Source organism: Tursiops truncatus, chromosome 13 (assembly GCF_011762595.2).
Source record: "Tursiops truncatus isolate mTurTru1 chromosome 13, mTurTru1.mat.Y, whole genome shotgun sequence".
NCBI classification, from domain to species: domain Eukaryota; kingdom Metazoa; phylum Chordata; class Mammalia; order Artiodactyla; family Delphinidae; genus Tursiops; species Tursiops truncatus.
Window position 1 is genome coordinate 16,649,510 of NC_047046.1, and position 26,653 is coordinate 16,676,162.

At 48.7% G+C, this 26,653-nt stretch overlaps 1 protein-coding gene across 3 annotated transcripts; it reads left to right on the forward strand.

Annotated features, from left to right (window-relative positions):
• Nucleotides 1-11,731: 11,731 nt before the first annotated feature.
• On the forward strand, nucleotides 11,732-26,508 carry MLEC (malectin). Of its 3 annotated transcripts, none has more exons than XM_019950412.3 (5): nucleotides 11,732-11,827; nucleotides 18,472-18,650; nucleotides 19,363-19,539; nucleotides 19,646-19,703; nucleotides 20,885-26,508. In XM_019950412.3, the coding sequence occupies exons 2-5, from the start codon at nucleotides 18,486-18,488 to the stop codon at nucleotides 21,112-21,114; spliced, it is 630 nt and encodes a 209-aa protein (XP_019805971.1). In that variant the 5' UTR covers nucleotides 11,732-11,827; nucleotides 18,472-18,485; the 3' UTR covers nucleotides 21,115-26,508. The 3 variants fall into 3 exon arrangements, with proteins under 3 accessions (XP_019805971.1, XP_073646297.1, XP_019805969.1); XM_019950410.3 differs by lacking the exon at nucleotides 11,732-11,827 and adding an exon at nucleotides 11,941-12,682; XM_073790196.1 differs by lacking the exons at nucleotides 11,732-11,827; nucleotides 19,363-19,539; nucleotides 19,646-19,703 and adding an exon at nucleotides 11,884-12,682.
• Nucleotides 26,509-26,653: the final 145 nt, after the last annotated feature.

Here is a 26,653-nt window from a genome sequence, read left to right on the forward strand (position 1 = left end):
TCCAAGAGAAAGGCGGCCGTGGGGGGGGTCTTTGCTTCTCCAGCCTGGTTAGATGACACACGCGTTTCCTGAGTACCAGCTGCGCGCTCAGAACTGGGTGAACCTCCCTGCCCTTGACTTGTACTGAGTTCCCATTAGGCACCCAGCCTCTTCCACCTTTGACTGAAAGGGAGACTGGGGCATATAGTGATGTAGCTGGATTTGCTGCTACCCCAAACAAGGTCAAGTTCTATAAGGAAAGGAGACTGGATATTGGTTGGGTAAGCATCTAGCAGGGTCTGCCGCACTTCCGGCCTCCCTGGCGATTTCACACTGGTCGAGATAATCACATCCACATGTGATTACGAACTGTGATCCTGCTTTTAAGGAAAAATGCAGGGACCTTTGGTGGGGTAGGATAAGGAGGCCTGGACTACTCTCTGGGGAGATCAGGAGAGGCTTCCCTGAGGAAGTGATAACGAGGTTTTTGCCCTGGAGGAAATCGCAGTGTGTGTGAGGACACGAATGTATTAGAATGGAATCAGCTGCCAGACTCTCTGCTGAGTGAGAAGCAGGATGGTATAGTCGTTAGGTCCTGGATTTACTTGCTGTGTGACTTTGGGCGAGTCACGTCTCCTCTCTGAACCTCAGTTTCCTCATGTGCAATAAGGGGATAATAAAGTCCACAGTAAATGATCTCAGGGTATTGCATTGCCCACCTCCAGGGGCTGTGAAATTGTGCAAAGTGGCATTATTAAACAGGATCCATTGTAATCATTGCAATTAATTTCTATAAGCCAAGGGCTGAAGGAATCCAAAGGAGAAGTTTGTGGGTAGAAGTCGCCCAGAATCTTTGACAGGCTTGCGGCATAATCGGACAGGTGTGTGGGATGGACCCATGTTCTCCAAGCCAGTGGTTCTCAAACTTGAGTATTTTCATCAGAATCGCTTGGAGGGTTTGTTAGCCTCGCCCCCAGGCCTGGGCCCCACCCAGTGATTCAGATTCAGTGAATTTGCATCTCTAACAAGTTCCAGGGCATGCTTGATGTTCTCAGGACCTCAATTTGAATAACACTGCTGTAAATCCCAGACACGAGGGAGGCAGGTGTGCTGTGGGCTAAAGGCTGGAAGCAGAAGGTAGATGGAGGATTCGTGCTCTCGGATCTTGCAGGGAAGGACTGTGGGCACCCCCGGGCACCCCCCCCACACAAAGGCCTGGGTAATCCCCGTGTCCCAGAGGCTAGGGTGTCTGGGAGCTCCAAATTCCCTTGAATAATCCAATTCTGAGACTAAGCCCTTGGCTCTGTGCCCCAGTAGGCAGGCCTGCAGCCCTGCCTGCTCCTGTACCTAGCTCTGCCCAAAGACCCCCAGATCTACACTGTTTCAGAAATCCAGTGACCTTGGAGGGCCAGAGGAGCCATTTGTAGAAAGGGGGCTTCTGGGGGCATCTGTGTCAGCTGACAGGATGAACCCTTGGGGGCACCTCAGGGAGAGGGTAGAGTTAGGGTGTCAGCTAGGACACTTCTGTCCTCAGTATTGTGGCCTCCTAAAATCATAGACAAGGCAGCTGTGATAAAGCGACTTGAGAAGATGACAGGCCACTGTTCAGAGGAGTGCTCGAGTCAAGGGGAGGCCCAGAGGTGGGGCTGCTGCCTTCGCCAATGCTGAAACTAGTGCTTCTCCCCTTGAATTTGTCTTATATCTAGGGGTTCCTAATAAGATCATTTGAAGAAAAGTTTCTCTTACTTTCCAAGAACTGAGACCCATTTTCCGAGATGGACCCTATCCCAGGTAGGAATTCTTTCTGCGTCTTCACCCCTGGGTGGGTGGGTGTCATCTTAGAAGAGTTCTCCTTGTCTGTAAGGTCTTAAACTGGGCCTGGATTTGCCTCCTTGTGACTTGTAAAGTGCAACTCATTCACTCATTCATTCATGCATTCAACCACTGTTTATTGAGCACCTACTATGTGCCAGGTCCTGTGCCAGGGTCCCTGTCTTCTAGGAGCTCAGACTGGAAGGGGAAACAGATAAGAAAACAGACAAGGCTAATGTAGTGGTATAAGTGCTATAGTTACTAGGTTACTTATGAGGTTAGCCTAGGAGAAGTGAGGGTACTAAAACATACCCACCCAATCTAGTGGGGTGGAAGGGACAGATTTGCTAGGACCTGAAGGCTCAGCCATGCTCAGTCAGAGGAAGTGAGGGGAAGAGTGTTTCCAGTTGAAGGAACAGCGGAAGCAAAGACCTGGAGGTAAGGGAGAGTGTGGCTCCTTTGGGAAACGAAGCAGAATTCCACTTGCCTGGTGTACTGGGCTGGAGGGAGGAGTAGAGATGATGCTGGTCAGAGAGGCAAGGCCTGACCCCACCGCAGACCTTGGAGGGTAGAGCGGCTCAGGTGGGACTTCTTTTTTTTTTTTTTTGTATTTTATTTTATTATTATTGTTATTTTTTGCTGTACGCGGGCCTCTCACTGTTGTGGCCTCTCCCGTTGCGGAGCACAGGCTCCGGACGCGCAAGCTCAGCGGCCATGGCTCACAGGCCCAGCCGCTCCACGGCATGTGGGATCTTCCCGGACCGGGGCACGAACCCGTGTCCCCTGCATCGGCGGGCGGACTCTCAACCACTGCACCACCAGGGAAGCCGTGTATTTTATTTTATTTATTTTTTATACAGCAGGGTTTTTTTTTTAAAACCTTTATTTTTTTATTTATTTGTGGCTGCATTGGGTCTTTGTTGCTGCACACGGGCTTTCTCTAGTTGCGGCGAGCGGGGACTACTCTCCGTTGCAGTGCGCGGGCTTCTCATTGCGGTGGCTTTTCCTGTTGCGGAGCACGGGCTCTAGGCGTGCAGGCTTCAGTAGTTGTGGCACGCAGACTCAGTAGTTGTGGCTTGCGGGCTCCAGAGCTCAGGCTCAGCAGTGTTGGCGCACGGGCTTAGTTGCTCCGCAGCATGTGGGATCTTCCCAGACCAGGGCTCGAATCCGTGTCCCCTGCATTGGCAGGCAGATTCTTAACCACTGCGCCACCAGGGTAGTCCCAGGTATCAAGGTTTTTTAAAAAACGGGCCTGAATAGGGACTTCCCTGGCAGTTCAGTGGTTAGGACTCCGTGCTTCCACTGCAGGGGGCATGGGTTTGATCCCTGGTTGGGGAACTAAGATCCTGGATCCTACATGCCACGTGGCACGGCCACAAACAAAAATGGGTCTGAATAAATGACAGTGTCTAGAGATGTGCACTCCAGTGGAACAAAAAAACATAAAGAAACACAAGGGAATTATTCCTATAAAAATCTGAATAGGGACCTCCCTGGCAGCTCAGTGGTTAAGTCTCTGCGCTTCCAATAGCAGGGGCGTGGGTTCAATCCCCTGGTCAGGGAACTAAGATCCCACATGCCTGTGCAGCCAAAAAAAAAAAAAAAAGTCTGAACAGTGGTACCTTTTAGGGAGAGAGAGGGAGAGGGCTGGGATTGGGATGGGGCACAGAGAGGGGAGTTTTTGGGGAGTCTGGCAAAGTTCTATTTTTTTTTTTTGGCCACACCATGCGGCTTGTGGAAGGCTTGTGGGATCTTAGTTCCCCAACTAGGGATTGCACCGAGGGCCATGGCAGTGAAAACACTGAGTCCTAACCACTGAACTGCCAGGGAACTCCCAAAGTTCTATTTATTGATCCATGTGGTAGTTACAAGGGTGTTTGCCTCTCGCTAAGTTGTACATTTATTCTGTATGTTTTTCTGTTTGTCTTATTTTATAATAAAAAGTTTTTTTTTTAAATTGTTGTTTGTTTTTTAAAGTGTGAACTCAGGAGTCAGCCACCTGGTTTCAAATCTCAGCTCTGCCACTTATAAGCTATGTCTTCTTGGGTGAGTTATAAGACCCTCTGGGCCTCAGTTTCCTCATCTGCAAAATGGGGATGAGGTTACAGGGTTGTTTTGAAGACAAAACAAGCTAGTATACTTGAAGCCCTTGGAGTGGTGCCTGGCACATAGTAATCCTGATACAGGTTTTTGCTATTTTTATGATTATTGCATTGTTATTCCCTATTTCCCTATCCCTTCTCCCATGTGTCTTCATGCCTCCGTGATCCCCTCTCAAGGAAAGGGGAAGGGAGAGCCAGCCTTGGCATTCTTTAATAACTGTGGCTGAACCTCTCATTGACAGTGACAAGATAATCACAGCTTAAGTCTGGGATCTGGCTCTATGACCAGGGAGTGACGATCTGCACAGTATGGTCCTGCAAAGTGGACCTGATGCTGTTGGCTGTGCCTGTGGCTTAGGCTGCAGGGCCAGAATGTCCCTTCACCCCTCTGGAGGTGCCTGTCACCTGCTCCAATGATCTTACTGATGTCTGTCTTTCCTCGAAAGAGGACAAAGGGGCTGAGTTTCATAATCAAGGGATGGGCTTTGGTGGTAACATGAACTTGCTTTCTAACCCATCTCTGCCACTTAGAGAGGTTAAGGGATATAGGTATTAAGGGAGTCCCTCTTCTTCTTTGAGCCTTGTTGTCCATTATTAATGATAATAATTGCACATACCTGGGGGGGTTGTGGAGAAATAATCCATGCATAATGCTTAATAGAAGGCCTGGCTCAGGGCCTTCACACATGCTGTTCCCTCTGCCTGGAATGCTTTTCCCTGCATTCATTGAGTAGCTGTTGGATCTTTCTCATTTCTTGGGGCTGGGCTTGAATGTTTCCTTGGCTTCCCTATTGAAGGAAGGAAGGAAGCCACTGCCACATCTCATTTATATTCTTTAGAGCATATATGTAATTTCTGGCCTAATACATTTATTATATTACTTTTTTTTTTAATCGTTTGATGCCCCCTGCCCTTCACTGGAATGTAAGTTCCATGTTGGCAGAGACCACATCTACCTTGTTCACTGCAGTATCTCTAGTGTCTAGTAGGTACTCAGCAATTATTTACTGAACAAATGAACAAAATCCACAAAAAGCCTGGGGGTGCAGAGGGTGGCAGCCATCTGTGACCACTGCCGTCGGGTGCAGGAAGGGCTCCAGGCCCCACTCCTGGTGGCTTCCTGACCTCAGGTCTCACTCTGTTCCAATGTCGGATCTTTGGGGACCATGTCCTTGTGCTACAGGGGTCTCAAAGTCACAGGCAGTGCCATGGAATCAGAAAACAGACAAAGGATTGGGAGTTGGGCAGACCTAGATGCTAGTCTTTGATGATCAATCATTAACAATCTCTGGGACCTTAAGTCAGTTGCTGAAGCTTTAGTTTTCTCATCTGTAATACCATCCAATATGGTAGCCACTCGCCACATGTGGCTATTTAAATTTAAGTGAATTCAAATTCAGTAAAAATTTAGTTCCCTGGTCGTACCAGCCACATCTCACAAGTTCAATAGCCACGTGTGGCAGGTGGCTGCTGTACTAGATGTGCAGATATGGCACATTTCCATCATGGTGGAAAGTTCAAGTCTAAAGGGACAGCTGACGAGTAACCTGGCGTGCAAGCACTGGCTATTGTATTTCTTCTTGCTTCCCTAATTTGCCCAGGTCAAGGGGAGAGAATGGAAAGGATACAGCAGCTGCTTCATTTATTGATGCGGTGTTGTTGGGTATGTGTTAAGTTCCTTTCATTTATCATCTCACTCCATCTATACAACCACCCTATCTTATAGATGAGGAAACTGGGGTTCAGAGAGGGGTTGTGACTTGCCAAGACCGTCCCTGGTGTTCCTGACTCCAAAAAATTGTGTCCTTAACATAAGAAGAGTCTGGGAGATAATAAGAACAGCTAATATATAGGGAGTGCTGACGATGGCTGTGTAAGGCACTCTTGGAAATTTGCTTTTATATAATCCTCATTCCAACCCTGGGCGGCTGAGGGTTCTCACCACCTCATTTACAGGTGAGGAAACTGAAATGCAGAAAGGAAGTGACTTGCCCAAGGCCACCCAGATGGGAAGGCATTTGTTTTTTTTCTGTCCTTGTCCCAGGCAACTTTCCTGTGACTCATATCCTCCTGGGGGAAGCAAAGAATAGCCAAGTCCATTCTCCCTCCCATGACATTGGAGACCCAGCCAGGTTTCTCTTGGTTCAAGTTGCCTACTTGGGGCAGGACCAGGAGACACCGTGGGCTGGTTCCCTGACTCTTTGGGTGGTTCTGATCCCCCTGCTATCTAACTACTAGAGGCCCTAGGCATGGAAACTTGGCTTTGGGACCAGACCCACCCACCTCCAAGACCAAGGGCTGGCAGGGCGAGCTGAGCAGAAGGCAGGGCTGGCCCCCTCCCCTTCTCTGTGTTTACCTTTTGAACTTTTATTGTGAGCTTATCTTTAAAGGGGAAAAATATTCCATAAACTTAAAATAGGCAAGACTTAATTAATAGCATGCTTTGTTCCTCTGATCCTTATCTATATAGGAAGAAACACCCCTTTTCAGTTTTGTGGGACAAGGTGAAATTGCCCCTGGGGGCTTCCAAACAGCTCCTCCATTTTCTACTTTTGAACTGTGGGACCCTTTGGCTTTTCCCTCCCTGGGGTGGAAAGGTTTTTCCCAACTCCTTAGCCTGAAGATTTCACCAAGGCCTTTTCTATTTACCAAACTACCAGTGTCACATGTTATAATTATTTCTTCTTAAATGATTCACAGCTACTATGCATTGAAGACCTACTCCCTTAAGGGCTCCTAACACCCTTACGTGGTGGATCTTATTTCCGTTTTACAGATGAGGAAACAGGCCCAAAGAGGAGAAATGACTTTCCCAAGGCTGCATAGCTCTAAGAAGTTGAGCTAGGCTTTGAATCAAGGGGTCCATGCCTCCATACACCCATGACTAATATTTATTGAGTACTTAGCTCTGGGCTCAAGGGTCCCATGATGCTAGCTTCTAAAACATGTCCTTATTTTCCTTGTTTAAAACATTTCTTTTTACTTCTTACAGTCCTACATGGCATGTATAATTATTCTCTCCATTTCACAGATGAGGAAACTGAGGCTCAGAGAGGTGAATTCATTTACCCAAAGTCACACAGCAATTAATGGTGGAGCTGTGATTTGCACCAATCTGTGTCTGATAGGTAGCCTGGCTCAGAGGAAAAGGAGTAGATTAGAAGCCAAAAAAGCCACAGCTTTTGCCTCTTCATTGTGTGGGCAATTCATCTAACCCTTCTGAACTTCATTTTCTTATCTGCATAATGGGGACATTCTATTTTCCCAACTTCTTGAGGTGAGAATCAAATGGCTGGGAAACAATGGTTCTTGAGAACCTGCTCTCTCAGGGCCTGAGTTTATGCCTTATGCCAGTTTTGGATGGAATTATGGTGAATTTTATCTTTGTAAAATTCTCTTCTGAGTTTTCCACAAAACATTTATCTTTCTTCCACAAACAGAGAGAAATAATTTAGGTACATTTTTAAACCATCTCATTTAATCCTTGCAACAACTATGAGATGGATGATCTTATTTGCACTTTAGGAGAGAAGTGATTAGAGAGAAAAGGAGTAACAGAGCTGGGGAGCCACTAAGAAAGAACCTGAACCCAGTTCTGTCTGACTCTTAAATCTCCATTCCTGTCACTCCATGGAGGCAGATCCTCCACCCTGAGAAGGTTCTGGAGGGTTTGAAGTAGCGTTTTTTTAGATGGACTTTATATTTTAGAGCAGTTTTAGGTTCACAGCAAAGCTGAGTAGAAAGCTTCAATACACAGAGTTCCCATATTACCACGTCCCCACTCCCCCGACCCATACACCGCTGTCCCGCCATCAACATCCCCACCAGAGTGGTACATTTGTTACAATTGATGAACCTACATTGACATGCCATTATCACCCAAAGTCCAGTTTATACTAAGGTTCACTCTTAGTGTTGTACATTCTACGGCTTTGGACAAAAGTATAATGACATGTATCCACCACTATAATATCACACAGAGTAGTTTCGCTGCCCTAGAAATTCTCTGTGTTCTACCTATTCATCCCCCCACCCCCTGCAATAACCCCTGGCAACCGCTGATCTTAGTGTCTCCATAGTTTTGCTGCATATAGTTGGCGTCATACAGTATGTAGCCTTTTCAGATGGGCTTCTTTCACTTAGTATTATGCTTTTAAGATTCTTCCTTGTCTTTTCATGGTTTGATAGCTTATTTCTTTTTTAGCACTGAATAATATTAGACTATCCCATTGTCTGGATGTACCATCGTTTATTTATCCATTCACCTATTGAAGCGCATCTTGGTTGCCTCCTAGTTTTGGCAGTTATGAATAAAGCTGCTGTCAACATCCGTGTGCAGGTTTTTGTGTGGACGTGGGTATTCACTTCCTTTGGATAAATACACAGGAGTTTGATTGCTGGATCTCATGGTAAGAGTATGTTGAGTTTAGTAAGAAGCTGCCAGACTGTTTTCCAAAGTGGCTGACCATTCCCACCAGCAATGAATGAGAGTTTCTGCTCCTCTGAAGACTTGAAGTAATTTTTGGAGAAAACCAGCCCCAGCTGAAGGAGGTGGGGATGCAGCCACTCTGAGGGTCCTTGGGCTCTCAAATGGGGCTGACCTTCCACAGCAGGCAGGAGACACTGGAGGCTGGAGAGAAATGGCCTGGGCCCAGTGCCACCAGGGAACTGACACCCTTGCTTTCCTAGAGCTCACACTCTCTGCTGTGTGGACAGCCAGCCTTGAGAGCAGGCCTGGGGCTATTTGGGGACTCCTCTAGGTCAGTGACTTTTTTTTTTTTTTTGGCCACACCACGTGATCTTAGTTCCCTGACCAGAGAGCAAACCCATGCCCCTTGCAGTGGAAGCACGGAGTCCTAACCACTGGACTGCCAGGGAATTCCCTAGGTCAGGGACTTTGGATGTAATCCTGCCTTGGGGTCAGGACCTCCAGTCTGGCTTGGCAGCTGCAACCCTAATCCTTTTGTCTCCTGCCCCCACTGCCATCCCAGCCCTGAGTCCCACTCCTGATAACCCTTCAGCTGCTAGAAACTTGACTCCCTCCGCCCCAGTCAAGTTGCCTTGCCCCCAGGAGACTGCCCCTGAGCCAGAATCTCTCAGATGAGACCCCATTCTGTAGCAACCAACTTCTGCTTGCAGGAGCAATGCCTATCATTTGAAAACTGCTGGCCCCTATCCCTGCGGGCTTGTTTCCTCTGTTATATACATGGGGATAGTAGGCTATGGGGCTTTCAAACACTGTAAGAATCTCATGAGATAAGAGAAAGAGCTTGAATTGAAGGGCCCAATTCTTCTGTTAGGAAATACCCTGTTAAATGGTACCACCAATTTCACCTGCCCCAGGGTGAGGGGGTGCTGCCTACAGAAGACATTGTCACCCTTAAGGGGCACAGAGTCTTCCAGCAGAAAGGAGTTTGAGGAGGCTGCAACCTCAGTGATTATACTTATCATGAGCTCTGGGCATTCCTAAAAAAGCCTAACTCTGGCAGTCTGTCACAGTGCAGGTGGGGTTACATTGCAGAAAGCAAAAACTCAGGGACCCTTTCATTCCAGGATAACGACTGGTTGAGTGCTTGGCTTGTGGCAGCCACTATTCTAATGTCTATTCTATTCTAATGTACATCTCCTTCTCCCCTCCCTCCTCCACCCACCTCCTTCTCTTCCTCTTCTTCCCTCTTCTTTTTGGTAACAGTTTTATTTAGATATAATTCACATACCATGCAATTCATCTATTTAACATGTACAAATCAGTGGTTTTTAGTATATTCACAGAATTGTGCAATCATACCATAATTGATTTTAGATATTTTCATTACCCCAAAAGGACACCCTATACCCTTTAGTTATCACGCCCCAATCTCCCTGCTTCCCCAGCCCCAGACAAACCATAAGCTACTTTCTGTCTCTATAGATTTGCCTATTCTGGACATTTTATATAAATGCAATAATAGACTTTGTGGCCTTTTTTTTTCTGGCTTCTTTCACTCAGTACAATGTTTTCAAGGTTCATCCATGTTGTAGTCTGTAGCAGTACTTTGTTACTTTTTCTGGCTGAATAGTCTATTGTATAGATATACCACATTTTAAAAACCCATTCATTAGTTGATGGGCATCTGGGTTACTTCTACTTTTTGGCCATTATGAATAATGCTGCTATGAACATTCATGTACAAGTGTCTGTGTGAACATATGTTTTTATTTCTCTTGGGTGAAATGGAGTGAAATTGCTGAGTCAAATGGTTGCATTACCTTCTCTAATTCTCACGTCTACCCTTTGAAGTAGAAACTATTATTATGTCACAGTTGAGGAAACTTGAAACTCACAGAGGTTGCCCAAGACCACATGGTGAGTGAATGGTGGAGCAGGGTTTGGAACCCAGGAAGTCTAACTCAGATCCCATGCTCATCCCGCCTCCAGGGTATCAGAACTTTTGTTTTACCTAAGAGGTAGCCTAATCGACAAGCATCTGAACCTCAAAAGCGGGGCCAGGCCCCTCGGTACAAGGATAGCCCAGCAAGGCATGGACTCTGAAGGGCCTAGTTTGGGGGAGGGGGGCTAGCCAGTTATCTTGTTTACCTCCTGGGGTGACCAAGGATCTAGGAGACTGGGAGAAGGCTTAAGGTTAGGGTTTCTGGGTCCTTTTCAAAAGTTTAATCGTTTCTGTGATAGTGCCTCCTAGACTAGACTGCCTTGAGGATAAACATGAGCTCCTGGAAGCAGTGTGGTAAATGGCCAGAACATAGGCTTTACAGGAGGGAGGAAGTCTCCATCACCTCTTTGTGCCTGTGTTTCCCCATTTGCACCACGCCCCTGCACTGAGGGCTCTTCAAGCTCTGACTTGTCAGGTTCCTCCAAAGATGACAGGTTTCAGAGGAAAGTAGGATTCGACACTCTAGGGCAGGGCCCCAAAGAGGCCTTGGGAGGGGAAACAAGTCTGTGGGAGGAAGCAAGTCCAGATTCTTGCAAAACAGGGGGAAAAAAGTGGGACCAGTAGAGGATACTACAGAAATTGTCTCTGTGGGAATCTGCTCTTGGGGTCTGGGGAAGGAATTCGGGTGCATTTAAATTCCCCACCTACACTCCTTTTCCGTACCTCACTTTGTTCCTTTATAGCATTCCTCATTGTTCTAACTAAATAATTGAGTCAGGACTGTGATTCTCATGCGAGATCCTGGGTGTAGTTTTGTTCACTGCTGCCCAAAACTGATTGCCTGCCAGGTAGTAGGCAGGGTTGTCAGATAAAATGCAAAAAAGCCCAGTTTAATTTGAATTTTAGACAAGCAATAAATTATTTTTAGTATGAGTATGTTCCATTTATTTGAAATTCAAATTTAACTGGGCTTCCTGTATTTTATCTGCTAAATCTGACAACCCTAGTAGTAGGGTCTTGATAAATAATGTGGAACAAATGGATAAATGGAGTTTTGCCTTGGCTCCGCCCTAAACTTGCGGTTTGACCGTTTGGGCAACGCTCCTCCCCTCTCTGGGCCTCAGTTTCTCTGAGAAGTGGGAGTTCGGGCAGCGACCACAGCGCAGGGATCGCCAAGGCAGGAGAGCGCTGGGTGAACTGCCAAAAAGCAGGGAGGAAGCTAGGGTCATGCCTGTACGGGACAGCCTGGACCTCCATACTGGGTACCTCCAAGTCCTCGCCGGAGCCGGCAAAGCCCCAGCCCCTCCCCTCCAAAGGGGGGCCTGCCCGAGGCTGTCGCCATGGAGATATGGGTAGCCTGGAGCCCCTCCCCCCAAGCCACGCGTTTCCGCTGCGTTGGAGCCTTCTGATTGGGCGGCCGTCTGGACGCTACCACCAGCCCAGAGCCCGCTAAGGGGTGGGGGCGGGATCTTCGTGAGAACCTTGCCCTGAAAACCTGTGCCTGTGGCCTTTCTAGAGGAGGATGGGTTCTCTTCTCACGCGGGGAGAAAGGCCGAGTCTCAGGTCGGAAGAGTGATCATTGCTTCTCCTACTAGAGCGTATGCTCATGCTTCTCCCTGAGAAAGAAAGGGGGCGGGAAAGTCGGCAGCGCCCCCTCGGGAGCCTATTCGGTCCCCAAAACCTGGAACACCGGAAGTGCTGGCGACGTGTCAGTGCGCCCTATTCTAAACCTTCCCCGCTAGGCCCCCTTTCCTATTCAGCTGTGGGATTCCGGGGCCGCCTGGGCGCTTCCACCTCGCCACTTCCGCATTGAACCGCGGCTTCAACCCAACTCTGCGCGCGCTCCCTCACGTGCCTCGGTGGTTGGGCCAGCTCCTGGGAGTAGCCACGCCTTTTCCCGCGCCTGGCAGGCAATGGGCGGGCGCCTCCCGGCGGGGTGGTGGGTAGTTAATGAGGGCCGGGTGCTGATTGGCTGCAGGGTCGTGGCCGGGGCTGGGAGGTGGGGTAGGTTGTTCCTGAGGTGGGAGGTGGCACCCGTGGCTGAGAAGTAGGCCTGAGAGCGACATGTCTCCGGCGGCTGAGGCACAGCGGCCCGTGGCGCTGTTTTTCTGAGTCCGGGGCGGCCTGGCGGGGCTGAGGACAAGGCTCGGCGGAGGCTGCCCCCCGCTGTGGAGGCCGCCATGCTGGGCGCCCGGGCGGTTGAGGGAGCCGCCGTGGCGCTCCTGCGACTGCTGCTGCTGCTGCTGCTGCTGCTGCTGCTGCCGGCGCTCCGGGGACCGGGGCTCGGCGTGGTGGGCTCGGCTGGGGCCGGGCTGCCCGAGAGCGTGATTTGGGCCGTCAACGCCGGCGGAGAGGCGCATGTGGACGTGCACGGCATCCACTTTCGCAAGGACCCTTTGGAAGGCCGGGTGGGCCGAGGTGAGAGCTCCTCGGCTGAGCCGCCGGATTCCGGGCCTGCCGTGCCCGGCGCAGCGCGCCGAGGGCTGCGGGCCCCGAGCCCCTTCCTCGACCCTGGGGCCACGTCTCTGGAGCGAAGTTTCTCTCTACGGTTTCCTCGGGAACCCGATCAGAGCCCAGAGCCTGGCATTGGCTCGAAGCTACCTAGAGCCGTCGAGGCAGAGAGTTGGCGAGAAGTGATATTTGGACCTCGCATCCTGCATTTTCTTAACCCCTCACCTCCACCCAAGCTAGGAGAGTAAAGACGAGGGCGGCCTGTTGCCACTTTGAGGCCTCACGGGTTTTTCGGTTATCGCTGTCCCTGACCCGGAGGTTCTGCTCGCCTTTCAAGTCAGTTTCTGGTATATTCCTGCCGACCCAGAAATGGGCCGCTTTCTTTGCCCTCTCTGCAAGAGCGGGGCTTGATTCTTAGCCAGAATGGAAAGGAGTCTTCGAAGAGGATGGGCCAGGAAAGTTTGATTGTAGCCTCCTCCCCCAACCCCCTTTGGAGCGGGGCATGTGTGTGCATAAAAGTAGAAGCTGCAGGCCCTTTCCAGAGGGCGGTTATGTCGACACCATACTGCACAGGGGGCTGGTGGTGTGTCAGCTGGGTCAGCCAGCGTAAGGTCTGAATATTCCGTCTGCGAGTGCGGAGAACCTACCCTAAGTGGTCCTGAGAGGTGTGATTCCAGCTTATGGGAAAAATGATTTTGACTTAATTGATTGAGCAACAGTAGTTTTGACAGAGCTGCACAGTTCTCAAAGTTAGTGTAAGAACTGCCATGGGAGCTGGTTAAAAATACAAATTCCAGACCTGTAGATTAAACCCAGGTTTCTGCACCCAGGGCTTCTGATGTAGGACATCTGCAGACCACCCTTTGGGAAAATCTGCTCTAGACTCTGTTTCTTCTGTTAGTAGGATTGGAAAACAGGATTAAGAAGGAAGTTCGTCGCTTCGTGTGTTGGAAAGAGATTTATGCCGTATGCTGGGTTCAGAGGCTGCCAGATTGGCAATATGCCATCTTCAGAAAAGTAGGAGACAGACCTTCTCACTCTTTTTTCCACAATGCCAGATTTGGCTCTTGCCTTTCCTAAAGAGTTTAACTTAGTTCTTCCAACCAAGTTAATTGCAGTGTCCTGGAGTTTGTTATATTGGGGAGTTTATTGCTTCCATACATGTCACGGTGTTGGGACACAGAGCTGTTTTCTGAAGCACTATGTTTGTCTTCAGTTTAGCTCTGGAATTTATTTAGCCCTGGCATGTAGGTCTCAGTAGCCTGGGTTCAGCTGAGTCAGGGCCCTGGTCTCTAGCAGCTGTAACAGCAGCCAAAGCCAGACTTAATAGCAGGAGGTCATTGCTATCTCCATCCTGGACCCTTCCTCTTTCTTCATGGGTGTGGGCAGGGAGGAAGGAGACCGTTTATGGACTTTGCCTCTAGAGATAGCCATGGTGAGACAGTGTGCAGATGGTTCCTTTCACTTAACAGATACCAGGCTTTACATAAGTTACATTATCCTCTTTGGTCCGTTGTGCAGAGGAGGGAGCTAAGACCACACAGGTTTAGTCCCCAGCTACTCCCCTTATTCAGAAATCGTTGTTTTAATTTGTTGGTGCCGGTGGGTTTGGTTTTTTTTTTTGGTCTGGTCAGCACTCAGCCAGGCTCTCTGTCCTTGGGTTATTGGCTCATGGTCGCAGTTCCTTTGGAAGAGTTTATTGTAGCAGGTAAAAGTATGCGACTTACCAAATTACCAAAGCTCATGTGTACTGGAGTCCTGTCTCAGACAGACCCTGCCACTCCATAAAGAGGTTCCCTGCTCCACTCTGGCGGTCCATTTGGGTATGAATTGTAGCAGTATTAAGGCGTGGATGGAGAGTAGATGGCGGTCGTTGGCTTGTAGGCCGTTGTAGCTTGGACCAGCCAGTTGCAACATTGCACTTAGAGGGCTCCTGAGAGTAGCATTTTGTTGGCTTTAGGTCTGGGGCTGAGAAGTGATTTATCTTCCTCTCTCAGAAGGCAGCTCTCTAGTTTCTTTCTGTGTGAAGGAGTCAGCACCACCAAGGGTGGTGCAGCGGTTCCCTCTGCCTGCCCTTCTCTGGCACTGTTTGGGTAAGGGTTGCCAGGTATTTGGAGACCCTTGCCTCCTGCAGCTCTTTATAGTAATGCGGTAGGAGCTGTATGTCTGTCTTTCCCACATGCCTGTGATATTGTTTCCAGCACGCGAGGAAAGTCCATTTTTATGTTGAATGAATTCAGGTATTTGTTGCCAAGTTAATCCAGATAGGAGTTTGGCCTGCTTTTGAACTTGCTGTTTCTCTATAGCGTCTTTGTAGTTCAGCGTTCTCGTAACCGTGAGTGGGCCAGGGCACCCAGTGGCTTTTGCTTTCAAAGGCACTTCATAATGTTTATTGAATTTCATTTCTGCCTTGAGGATAGCTAGTGCTCATAGAAGATGCTGACAGCCTGGGAAAGGCTTTTTTCAACCTGTGTGCTTCAGCAGATGGAGGTACCACTACCGAGAGTGATTCAGAAGCGCTCCGTGTGGGATTTTGGTGTGCTATGCATTCCAGGTTCTTTTTAACTTGCTCTTTCTGGGTTCCTCTTGACTCTGTGGTGGAAAAGACCTGGTTATTTGGCTTGAGGGCATTGAACTTGGCTTGGTTTTAGGAGATATTTCCTCTTCATAGAAGGATGCCCGCTAGTCATTTGTATGACCTTGAAGTATTCGCTTTCCCTCTCTTGAGCCTTCAGTTTTCCTTCATAAAACTTGTCATGCTTTTGAAATCAGTGACACGAGTCTGAAAGTTCTCCTGTCCAGAGTAGGTTAAAGTGTCTCTATCTTTTTCTTTGCTCAATGACCTTTTACATGGAATTAAAAGTGGAGCAGAATGTGGCTCTGGAGGGGAAAAAAGCTGGCCAGGGGCCTGAGCCCATCGGATGACTAATTCTGTAGACCTAACGAAGACCCTTTCCTTTTGGCTGGGGAAGGATTTGGCTTTGGGGAGATAAGAGCTTGAAAAGATAGTGTGAGAGAGACACTGCTACCTCTGATTTGCTTAAGACCAAGGGATTTGCTTGGAATTCTCTTCCTATACTGCCACATAAGGGGCAGACTTTGTTTGCAGGCCCTCCTAGAAGCAGTTCACTGGTAGAGAATTTAGGTAGGTGATACCCCATTTTCCAGGTGAGAAAACACCTAGAGAAGACAACTTGTTCCACATCACATAGTAGGTGGCAGAGCCAGGATTCAAATCCAGGCCCCTCTTACCTTCAAACCTGGGCTGAATTTTTCACGTAGCCTGCTGACTCCATTGTCTAGAGCTAAAAAGCTGGGGACATAGTGTGGGCCCTTTGGTCCCCCTCCTTTGGTTAACTATCTGAACCATGTCCTACCAGCTGCAGTGGTGTGCTGCATGTGTACACTGTATTTCAGAGAAACTTAGCTGTGAGTGCATAAAGGCTGGGGTGGGGGCGGAGAAAAAGTCCTTCTTGCTATTGTCTCTTTTGGGACTTGGGCAAAACTTTGCCTGTGGCAAATCTCGTTGGAAAGCCACTTGGGAAAATATTTAAAGGTAATTCCAAGATTGTTAAGTAGTTTTTTGCTCACATGGCTGAGTTTTCATAGCCGTGGGACTGAGAGTGCCACAGATTACATTACCATCAGTTTCTCACTTTTTCCATGCTGGAAGGGGGGGAAAATGATTCTGTATACATGCACAACCTTTTCTGTGTCTCTGAAAAGCAAATCTAGTGACTGTTGCAAATTTGTAAGGATCACGGTCTTTCAGGAAGAGGGAGATTCTTAGAACTCAGGTGGAAGAGGACTGGCAATCTTTTAATCTTTACAGGTTTGTGGTCTGAGCCTGGAACAGAGCTGGGGCAGTTGGCAGTACATCCTTTGCAGTGCTACTCAGCCCCCACCTTCTTTGATTTCTTGAGGAGAAATAGGAAGAAAAAAATGTCTGGAGACAAAAGTGCAATGAGTTTCCTGTTCATTGTCTCATCGGTCCATCTGATCTCCTGGCTGCCATTCACTTACAGGAACTGTTAACACTTCTGTTTATTTTTCCGAGGGCTTGACCTTAGCCATTGGATCTTTTAGTTACTCTTTTACCTCCCTTAGAGATAAAAGATCCTCTCCCTTGGAGTTTCAGAAGATAAAGCTCCCGGGATGACCGCTCTCAAACGTCACCCAAAGGATCTAGGTGCCAGATGTCTTCAGAGTCACCATGTGAGACTGGAAGATGGTCTTAAAATCTTAATTCCAAGACTTCTCCAAGGAGGAGGAGAGACTAGGCCCATGTACTGAAATCACTGCTAAGTCTGTGGTTTGGAAAGTATCAATAGATTGATGGAGCCCTGGAAAGCATAGCTAGTCATCTCTGGGGCCGGAGTGTGGAATCTTATATTTGAGGAAAGACCTGGGTATGGTTTGTAACGTGGGGGAAAGAAAAACATGTACAGACCCGTCTCCTACTAAGATTGGGGGCAGGCTGAGGGCAACAGAGGTTTTTGGCTCTTCTAATACCCACCCAAGTAAGAACTTTTTACTATTACTCCACCTTATTCCTTGTCTGTCTGAAACGGGAAAGGTGGCTCCCTCTGGACCTGGGCATCTTAGGCCAGGGGTGCCAATAGGACCGTGGCACATTTTCTTTCCCTGCTAGGGTGGCTCTGGCCCTGTGGAGAGGAGTGCATGGCTTGACTGCTCTGCAGGCACCTCCTTTGTTACCATTTGTTCGTTCAGCGAATCATATTGAGTGCCTACGTATGTGCCAGGGCCTGTGTCAGGTGCTGGGGATATCGTAGGAGCTTGTTTTCCTTTCGGTTTGTCTGGGGAAAAGTTCAAGAGCCTGCGTGAGGTTGAGTTCTATGAGTCTGTGGGAAGTAAGGTGTTTGGACCCAAAGGAAATTAGAGAACATCACATCCTTTTTTTTTTTCTCCGGTCCGCGGGCCTCTCACTGTTGTGGCCTCTCCTGTTGCGGAGCACAGGCTCCGGATGCGCAGGCTCAGTGGCCATGGCTCACGGGCCCAGCTGCCCTGCGGCATGTGGGATCTTCCCGGACCAGGGCACGAACCCGTGTCCCCTGCATCGGCAGGCGGACACTCTCAACCACTGCGCCACCAGGGAAGCCCATCACATCCTTTTTTTAATGAACCTATTTCTTTTGACCATCCTTGGAACTTTTTGAATGAAATAATTATAAAAAGCAGCCAAAGCTGGTATCTTAATTTGTAGTAAAGACAATGAAGAATGACTTTCCTAACAGATATCCTGTTTTTTATTTAGACTGAGCTTTTCTGAATGAGAAAAAAACAACATTCTTTGAACTTAATTGTCTTGCGGTGTTCCTGGCCATCCCCCTGGTTTTATGAGGTTTCTCTGAAGCTCTCCCTCACCAGGGAGCCCAGCAGCTGTAGCATAGTGCTTTGTTCTAGTAATGAGTTAGACTTGTTCCCTTCCCATCACTCTGGATATAGTTGGGGAAAAGTCATTTTCACATGCTTTCAAAAAGTTCCGCTATGAGGGTTATGGGAGCTTCTTGGGGTGATTAGTGCTTGGTTTCTTTCATTTTACTCTTCCTTGGTAACGGGTTATCTGATTCTTGCCTTTGTGGCTGGTCTCTTGAGAGCCAGGTGCAATGGAGGTGGCCCCTTCCACTGGGAGGGTTATTAGCATTGCTCTGGAAATGCCTCTGGTGGTTCTGGGGTCTCCACTCTTCTTTTGTGTTCTGCCTCTGACATGGTTTCTCTTTGTCTTTTGTGCCCAGCCTCTGACTATGGCATGAAACTGCCAATTCTGCGTTCCAACCCCGAAGACCAGATCCTGTATCAAACAGAGCGGTACAATGAGGAGACCTTTGGCTACGAAGTGCCCATCAAGGAGGAGGGGGACTATGTACTGGTGTTGAAATTTGCCGAGGTCTACTTTGCACAGTCCCAGCAGAAGGTGAGGCCTGGTCAGGCCCCTGCTTGACCAGTGGGATGTTACCACTTTCGGATAGCCCTCTGCTAAGGGCCAGAGAGTGTGAAACGTGTTCCCAGAAGGGAGGAACAGATGAGCTTTGAGGAGAAGCTGGATTTTTTTTTTTTTTTTTAAAGGCTGTACCATGCGGCCTGCAGGGTCTCAGTTCTGTGACCAGGGATCAAACCCAGGCCATGGCAGTGAAAGCCCAGGATCCTAACCACTAGGCAGCCAGGGAACTCCCAAAGCTGGATTCCTTTTGCCCAGCTGTGTCCCATTACTACACGACTGAACTTGCCTTGGGATTGGTGACAGAAGGCTACGCCAGAATCCTAGTTCTTGGCCACTAATCCTCTTAAGGCCCTCCTGGTTATAGCCTCTCCCTTCTTGGTTGTCAGCACCTTCTTGTTTTTAGCCCTGTTCTTTTCCTGTCCCTTCCTCTGAATTTCCTTCTTTCCATGTTGAGCTTTTTGTTTGTATTCTTTGTTCCCTACGGCCAGTGTGCGACCTTGACAGTGAAGGAACATGGCTTTGATTTAGCTCAGGTAAAGGACTCTAGCCACCCTGGAGTATATCCAGTCCTGTCATTCCTTGAATTACTTTTGAACTTGAAGCCCAGGCAGGTACCTCATGTCCAACTGGGGAAGGGGTGTGAAGCGGGTGGTTTTGACATTGTCTCCTTTTCTCATCTTGGCAGGTATTTGATGTGCGATTGAATGGCCATGTTGTGGTGAAGGACTTGGATATCTTTGATCGCGTTGGACACAGTACAGCTCATGATGAAATCATCCCGATGAGCATCAGAAAGGGGAAGCTGAGTGTCCAGGGGGAGGTGTCCACCTTCACAGGGAAACTCTACATCGAGTTTGTCAAGGTAACGCTCCTACTCTGCCCTCACAGCTGAGGATGAGCTCAAAAGAATGGGTGCAGGGGGGATGTTTGCTGCTGTGTGGGGTTGACCGCTGTTTCCCATTTCCTAGGGATACTATGACAATCCCAAAGTCTGTGCACTCTACATCATGGCTGGGACAGTGGACGGTAAGTTGTGTTTCTGATCTGCTTTTTGACGTGGTCTGAAGGATATGGTTGAGGAAGCCCTTGGGGGGATGGTTTAGCTGATCGCTGTTTTGAAAACACTAATACTTAAAGCCAGATTGTGGGGAACCCAGAGTCCGGTGGCCGGGGGTGAAGTGTAGCATGGTGCTAGCCGTAAGCTTCTGAGTAAGATCTGTGTTCATATCTTGCTGCCGCCAATTAATCAGCGGATTGGTTTTGGACAAAATCCTTTAACCCTACTATAAATTGGGATTAATAATGTTACCCATGGTGTGCCCTGAGCCTTGTAGTCATTTGGAATTGCCTAAAACTCATCCTTATTCTGTTTCTTTGACATCTGTGTCCTGGGGGCAGAAAGAAGAAAAAGGCAGAAGGAAGGGTCCTTGAGTGTTTTGGTGTGCTCCAAGAGAGTGCAGCATTGCTGGGCTGCACTGAGCAAAACTTCATCTATTAATGTCTCCCTGTCCTTGGGATCCAGCCTGAGAGTACATCTCTTTCTCAGGGTTGAGGGTCCTGGCTGCCAGCTTTCCCAGGCTGATTTTTGCAGAGAAAGTTTCTGTCTTAGTGACTTTTCTCCCCCATCCCACCTCTGTACCTTTCCCCACCTCATCCTGGAAGCACCGAGGCTCGCATCCTTTTTTTTTTTTTTTTCCGCATCCTATTGTTTTGACATCCCAGAGGATGTCTTGCCACCAAACTGATTTGTAGCCAGAGTCCCTCAGGAGGGGACAGAAAACAGAGGGGTAGTGTGTGCTGAGAACCCACAACTCTGTGGATCAGCTTTTCCTTGATTGCTGTGTGAATCAAAAGGGAATGTGGGATTGTAGGAGGGAGGAGGAGAGGTTTGAAAAGGTTAATCTTTGGGTGTCGGGTCATTGTCCTTGTCCAGTCTGGTTCTTTCTGGGCTCTGAAGAAGTAGGACAGGAAGGGGAGATAGTGAACCTCTCCGTGCTCAGGGCTTTTACTACGTTTTAGTTAAATCTAAAGAAGACAAATGTTTGCGCAGCAATCTGCTCTTCTCTAGGCTGGGAACTGTTTCTGCTCCTTCCTGTGGATCCTGCTTAGGTCACAGGGTCTCTTTACTGTGGCTCATTCACTGCCCTTAAGGGCCTCACGTAAATGCCATGGGTCCTACTTAAAAAGTGTTCTTCTTCTTGTGTCAGATGTACCAAAGCTGCAGCCTCATCCAGGACTGGAGAAGAAAGAAGAGGAGGAGGAGGAGGAAGAATACGATGAAGGGTCTAATCTCAAAAGACAGACCAATAAGAACCGGGTGCAGTCGGGCCCCCGCACGCCCAACCCCTATGCCTCGGACAACAGCAGCCTCATGTTTCCCATCCTGGTGGCCTTCGGAGTCTTCATTCCAACCCTCTTCTGCCTCTGCCGATTGTGAGAACAAATCACCATCCTGAACAGGTGGAGGGGTGTGGGAAAGAAACCAAACATGTTGGTTTGGGTTTCTGTATTTTTTACAGTGATTAACAAAAACAAACAAATGAAACACACACACACACACACACACACACACACACACACACACACACACACACACACAATTAAAGGAGATGAAAAGAGGCGGAGTGAGTAGAGAGCAGCCCTCATCCACCACCTGGTCCTAGACCTGCTCCAGTCCTAGTTCTCTCTTTGTGGTGGCCCCCAGCCGTCTCTTTCCTCTCCAGGGTACAGAGGGTAAACTGGATCCTACCTGGTCCAGGGTGTTCGTCCGTAAACACAGTGGAAAGGACTCTGAACTCAGAGCAGACACGGTTCCTTTTTTTAGGTTAGAAATTAACAGCAGGGAAATGTCATCTTCTTACCTGAGAAGACTAGCGCTGGGAGTTGGGTATGTTGTGAAGTTATGTCCAGATAAGTTTTCAGATGTCCTGGGATTCAAAGTGTGTGTGTGTGTGTGTGTGTGTGTGTGTGTGTGTGTGTGTGAAGGTGTACAATTTGTATGATAAAGATGAAAACGGAAGGGGGATTAAAAAGAAGAAAGAAAAGTAGATACTTCCTTACTTGGAAGCCTTTCTGGTTTTAGCCCAATGATGGTTCCACCTTAAGTGTTTGAGCTTTGTCATTGCTTGTCTCCCTGACATGTGCCAGTTAGAGAACTGTCTGGTATCCGAGACGATTAGTTTATATCAGGTCCTCAAGTTGCCTCTGACTTCTTACCACAAACGAATCATTTTGATTTCAGTGCCTGTTGGGGACTTGATTTCCTCTCTCTCTCTCTTTTTTTCTGAACCTGGCTCATTTGAAATCTCTCGCTCAACCATCCCGCTAAGTTATTGCCAAGAAGGGAAGGAGACATAGGGATTTGGGGTTCCCTCTGCTTGAATGTCTTATCCTCTACCACCTCACCTTACTGGTACCTCCCTCCCTGGATCTCTGAGCCAGCAGCCAGGAGGACCTGACCCAGCAGTTCTTTTATTGGCCCCTTTGTAGGGTCTTGCTGCCAGGGGACAGGGATGCTTTCCAGCCTGCAGCAACAGAACACTTGACCTTAAAAGTCTCTTCTGGTCTTTGGATCAGAAAAGGCTTATGTTAGCGTAACTTAAGAGCAACCTTGGAGACTTGAGCCCTACTAAGTGACTGACCACTGTTGAGAGTATCTAGTACCTGATGTTCATTTATTTCCACATCCTTCCATGTCACGGTTCAACCAGTTTTGGTTTAAGCCTAGAGCTGCCCCAAGGAGCTAGACTGATTGTCTGTATCTGGCCCAGTGACGCCTCTCACTGACCTTAATAGCGTGCCCTTTTTGTCCTTTCATTTCCTTGTCCAAGTCTCAGCCAGGTTCTTGATGTGACGGGGCTGAAAGATTGCCAGTCAGCCATAGTCCTGGCAGCTCTGAAGCCACCCTTAGCCTCTAAGTGTTTGCCTTGAATTCCATGGGAAAATTTCTGCAGGAAGTGAGGCTTCCTTGTTCCTCTCCTTTCTGGTCCCTGTCATCCTTTTCCCAGTTAGGGGAGCAATGAGGGAGGACCCAGCCAAGCTACAAGGAATTTTGTGGATGGAAAGCCACAGGATTAGCTTATGCTTGGGCTGGAGCAGCATAGAATCTCAGGCCAGGCTCATCCTTTTACAATGCGTTTAATTTTGAGTTTGTCTCTTTGGATATGTTTTCCAAGAGCTCCATATATTTGAACTGCTCATTATGTGACAAAGTAAGTAGCCCTTGGGCTCATGTCCTGGGTTTTGGTTCTTAATGAGTTACTCCAAGTCAGCATTTAGTCCTTTGAGAGTCGTAGCCCTTTATTTCAGCTGTGACTTAGGCCTCGATACTTGGGTACTGAGTCAGGCAGCTGGACAGCTGCGGCCTGAAGCTATAATCAGAGGAACACTTCTGGAGTGCTTCATGAAGCTCCTGCGTTATAGGATGATGTCCTGAAGCCTTGGTCCTGGGACCACCTGCCTGGGGCAGTGGACATCCTGACTATTAATTGGGCTTCTGACAGGGGCTTCGAGTCCCATTCCGTCACAGCTCTCCAAAGCCGTAGGCTACTGCCAGTAGAGTAAACAGGATGCGGGAGGACTTGCTGCCTCCATTTTGCCTTGTTCATTAGTTTGCCTGGGTCTCTCTGAGGAAGGAGGGCTCCCCGCCTCCTCACCTCAACCCTTCCCTTCGGTGACTCAGAGTCTCAGAAGGAAACCCTGGTTCCTGGGGCCATTTCCTAACGGTACTGTAAGCCAAGCAGCTTTGCTTCTGCCTCTGTTTCCAAGCCCACCCTTTCCCCCTGAGCTCAGGGATAGGGACGGGCACTTTCCTCTTTGGTTGTGCCTGAAAGGAAGGAACATCTTTCTGTGGCTCACAAAAACTAAAGGGGAAGTGAGGAAACAGGAAGAAGTATGGGGGGGGGGCTGGGGTAGAGTCCCCTGGAGCCAAGCACACCCAGATCACAGAGCTGCCCAGGGCTGGTTACGGTTGGCTTGTGATGCTGAACTTGAAAGTTTGTTTTTTTTTTTTTGGCTGTTTCAAGATGATATAGGTACATGAAGTTTGGGTTAAAGGGGTGGGGATGGGGTACTCTTTATTTTTATTTTTGTATTGTGTATGTCAAGAATCACTCTGTTGTTCATCTTTTGCTTTTTGCACTGTTTGTCCCCACGTCTGTATCCTGAGCTGGTGCTAGGGGCTCAGAGGCTGCGCTGTAGGGGAGTCTGGGTGGGGTTGGGGAGGTGAGAAGTCACGCCCATTAGGCATGGGGAAGGAGAGGCCTGGGCTCTTCTACTGGATCCATGCTTGTCCTAGGGTTTTAGATCTTCCTGAGCCCAGCTGGCCAAAGCCAAGAGCAGATAGCCAAGGTGAAACTCTTGTTGCCAGAAGTGTGGCTTGGGTTCAGTTTCCGGGTGGACTGGGCAAAGATGTCTGAGGGAGGTGGGCTGAGAGTCTGCAGTGTAGCCCTGATTTGGGTCAGGGACCAACTGGCCTCTAAACAGACTTTTTGGGGGCTTCACTCATTGCTGACGGGAACATCATGCCAGGAAACAATCTTTGGGACCCATGTCCCCTAAACCAGATACATTTTTCTAAAAAAGCCTCCACTATTGAGGAGAAGCTGCTCAGTGTTTACCTTGCATTCTGGTGACTTGAAAGGTGGTTCTCTTTGTGTCAGTGGTGTCAGATTGCAGGAGGACCACAGGGCCTGCAGGCCCACCTGTTGGTTTGAGAGAGTGATCTTGTTTTCTTGTTCCCACTGTTTGCCTAAGAGATACTGGCCTGAAATTGGAGGATCACAGTAGAGGTCACTTAGGCTTGGAAGAGATGGGGTGAAGTTTGAGTTAAGTTTACCGCCCCCTTTCTTTGCCTGGGAACTGTTTAATCCAGTTTTAGAATTGTGATTTGACTTCTTTTCTTTTTGGAGAAGCTTCTGTTTTAAGGAATTTCTCTTCCTCCATATCCTGCCTCTGCCCTCTCCCGGGAAGGCCTGGCCATGGCTTCTAAAATCTCAGTTGAACTTCAGAAAACAGCAGCAGTATTTTCCCTTTCCTAGCACTTATATTCCTTTCCCTAGAAATTGGCTCACCTTGGGAAGCACAGGGGGAGAATCAGCAGGTTCTTGACCCTCCCAGGGGATTGGGGAAGGACCCACCCGGTCAGCACAGTGCCTTGTCCTCTCCTGCTCTGAGCCAGGGTGGGCGTTCCCTCTAGATTCAGGTCTGGGCAGGGGGTCTCACAGTCCCTTCCTCCCCCTCCCCTTTGCTGTCTGGCTCTGACCTAATTCAGGTGTCTTCTTGCCTCGAGGAGCCTTAATGGCATCAAGTGGCAACATTAATACTGTCCTCCATGCCTCTCCAAAAGGACCTAGAAGAGCAGGTGAGCTTTCCAGAGTGAGAGACGAATAGATGCTCCTGTTTTCAACAAACAAGTTGGGGAGGGAGGGTAAGCTTTGGGCCTCCATCCACTGTGGCCCCTGGGGAAGGAGCCTGGGGCGAGGCTAAGTGATGGTGCAGAAGCAGAACCAGAAACACCCAGGATCAGTTCAGAAACCAGAGAAGAAATCTGCTTTTCTTCTATGGGAAGATGTAATTAGGGATCAAATGCTCTAAGAAAATTGCAAAGAAGCCTTCATGTTCAAGCTTAGGAGAGATCAGAGTAATTTTTCCCTTTCAGTCTGAGCTAGGCCTCTCTGTATTTATATCTCTCCTGGGGCAAGAGGGCTAGATTTCCTCATTTTGTTACAAGACTAGGTTGGCACCAGTGGGTCCGCTTCCCAGCGAGGGCGGTTTCTTCCCTGTACATGGGTGGCTTGCTGCCGCTGGTTTGTCCTTGCCCAGCTGCATTTGGCAAGCTGGCTGTAGGCTGCCAAATCATTTGGATAAGGGCAGATGATTTGGGGCCTGGCTGGGTTGGCAGGAAAAGAGCAGGATGGATCTCTTGGGACGGGTTCCCCCCTCCCCACCCCCCAGGAGTATAAAAACAAGGAGCCAGGATTGTGCTGGCAGCCTGGGAAACAGTAGTGCCTGCTGGAGTTGGCACAGAGGGCCCTGGCACCTCTCGCATCCAGGCAGTCTTGTGAGAGGGGAGCACGTAGCACCAGGAAAAGCAGAACTCCATTCTCACCTCTATTCTGAGCTTCGGGGCTTTATTTCAGTACGAGGAAAAACAACAACAATCTGAAGTGCGCTTTCCGTCCTTTCAAAGGACAACTGTCGGGAAAGGAGGGCTGAGTTGCCAGGTGGGAGGGGAGGGTTGGCAGGGAGAGGCATTATGGCAGAACCAGGAATGAGACATCCTTGACTCCTGTCTTCCCTGGTGTGTCATGATCCAGGGAATGAAGAGAAATTTGACCCTGGATTAGTTCCCTCCTTGGATTTTCCTTCCACCAAATTCTCCCACGCTTGGACCAGCTGCCCATTCAGAGCTCAGGGCAGCCTCTTCAACCACTACTGGCCTAACCTGGCTCGTCAGGAAACCAACCCCACCCCTCTAGATCGGGCCTGGCTGCTCTATTCTGTACCCAAGTACTGGACGATAGTGTCAAGTTCTTAGTAGCCCCTGTAGCTCCAACTCTAGATTCCCATCCTCTCCCTGCAGAGGCCAAACCTACTCTCTGTCTGTAGCCACAACACGCATTTCCAGCGACACAGTGAGATGTGATTGAGGGGCTTTGAACCTGGCTGGCCCGGGAAAGCTGTAGGGGTGGATAGAGCTCTTTCCTTCTGGGCTGTCTCCATCTGTCCCTACCCCTTCCATGCCCCACCCTACTCTCACCAAAAAGTAAAAAAATCAGGATGTTTTTCACTGTCCATTGCTTTGTGTTTTAATAAACAATTTGCAGTGACACTCTGTGTTGGGATTGAGTTTGAACTTGATTGCAAAGAAGTGACGTGATGGGGTGGGAAGAGGGAAACCCAGGGGTTCTCTTGGCTGCTAAGGGTTCTTCCGTGATGAGTCTGGGAGCTTTCTTTTCTTTTCACCAGGATGTTTG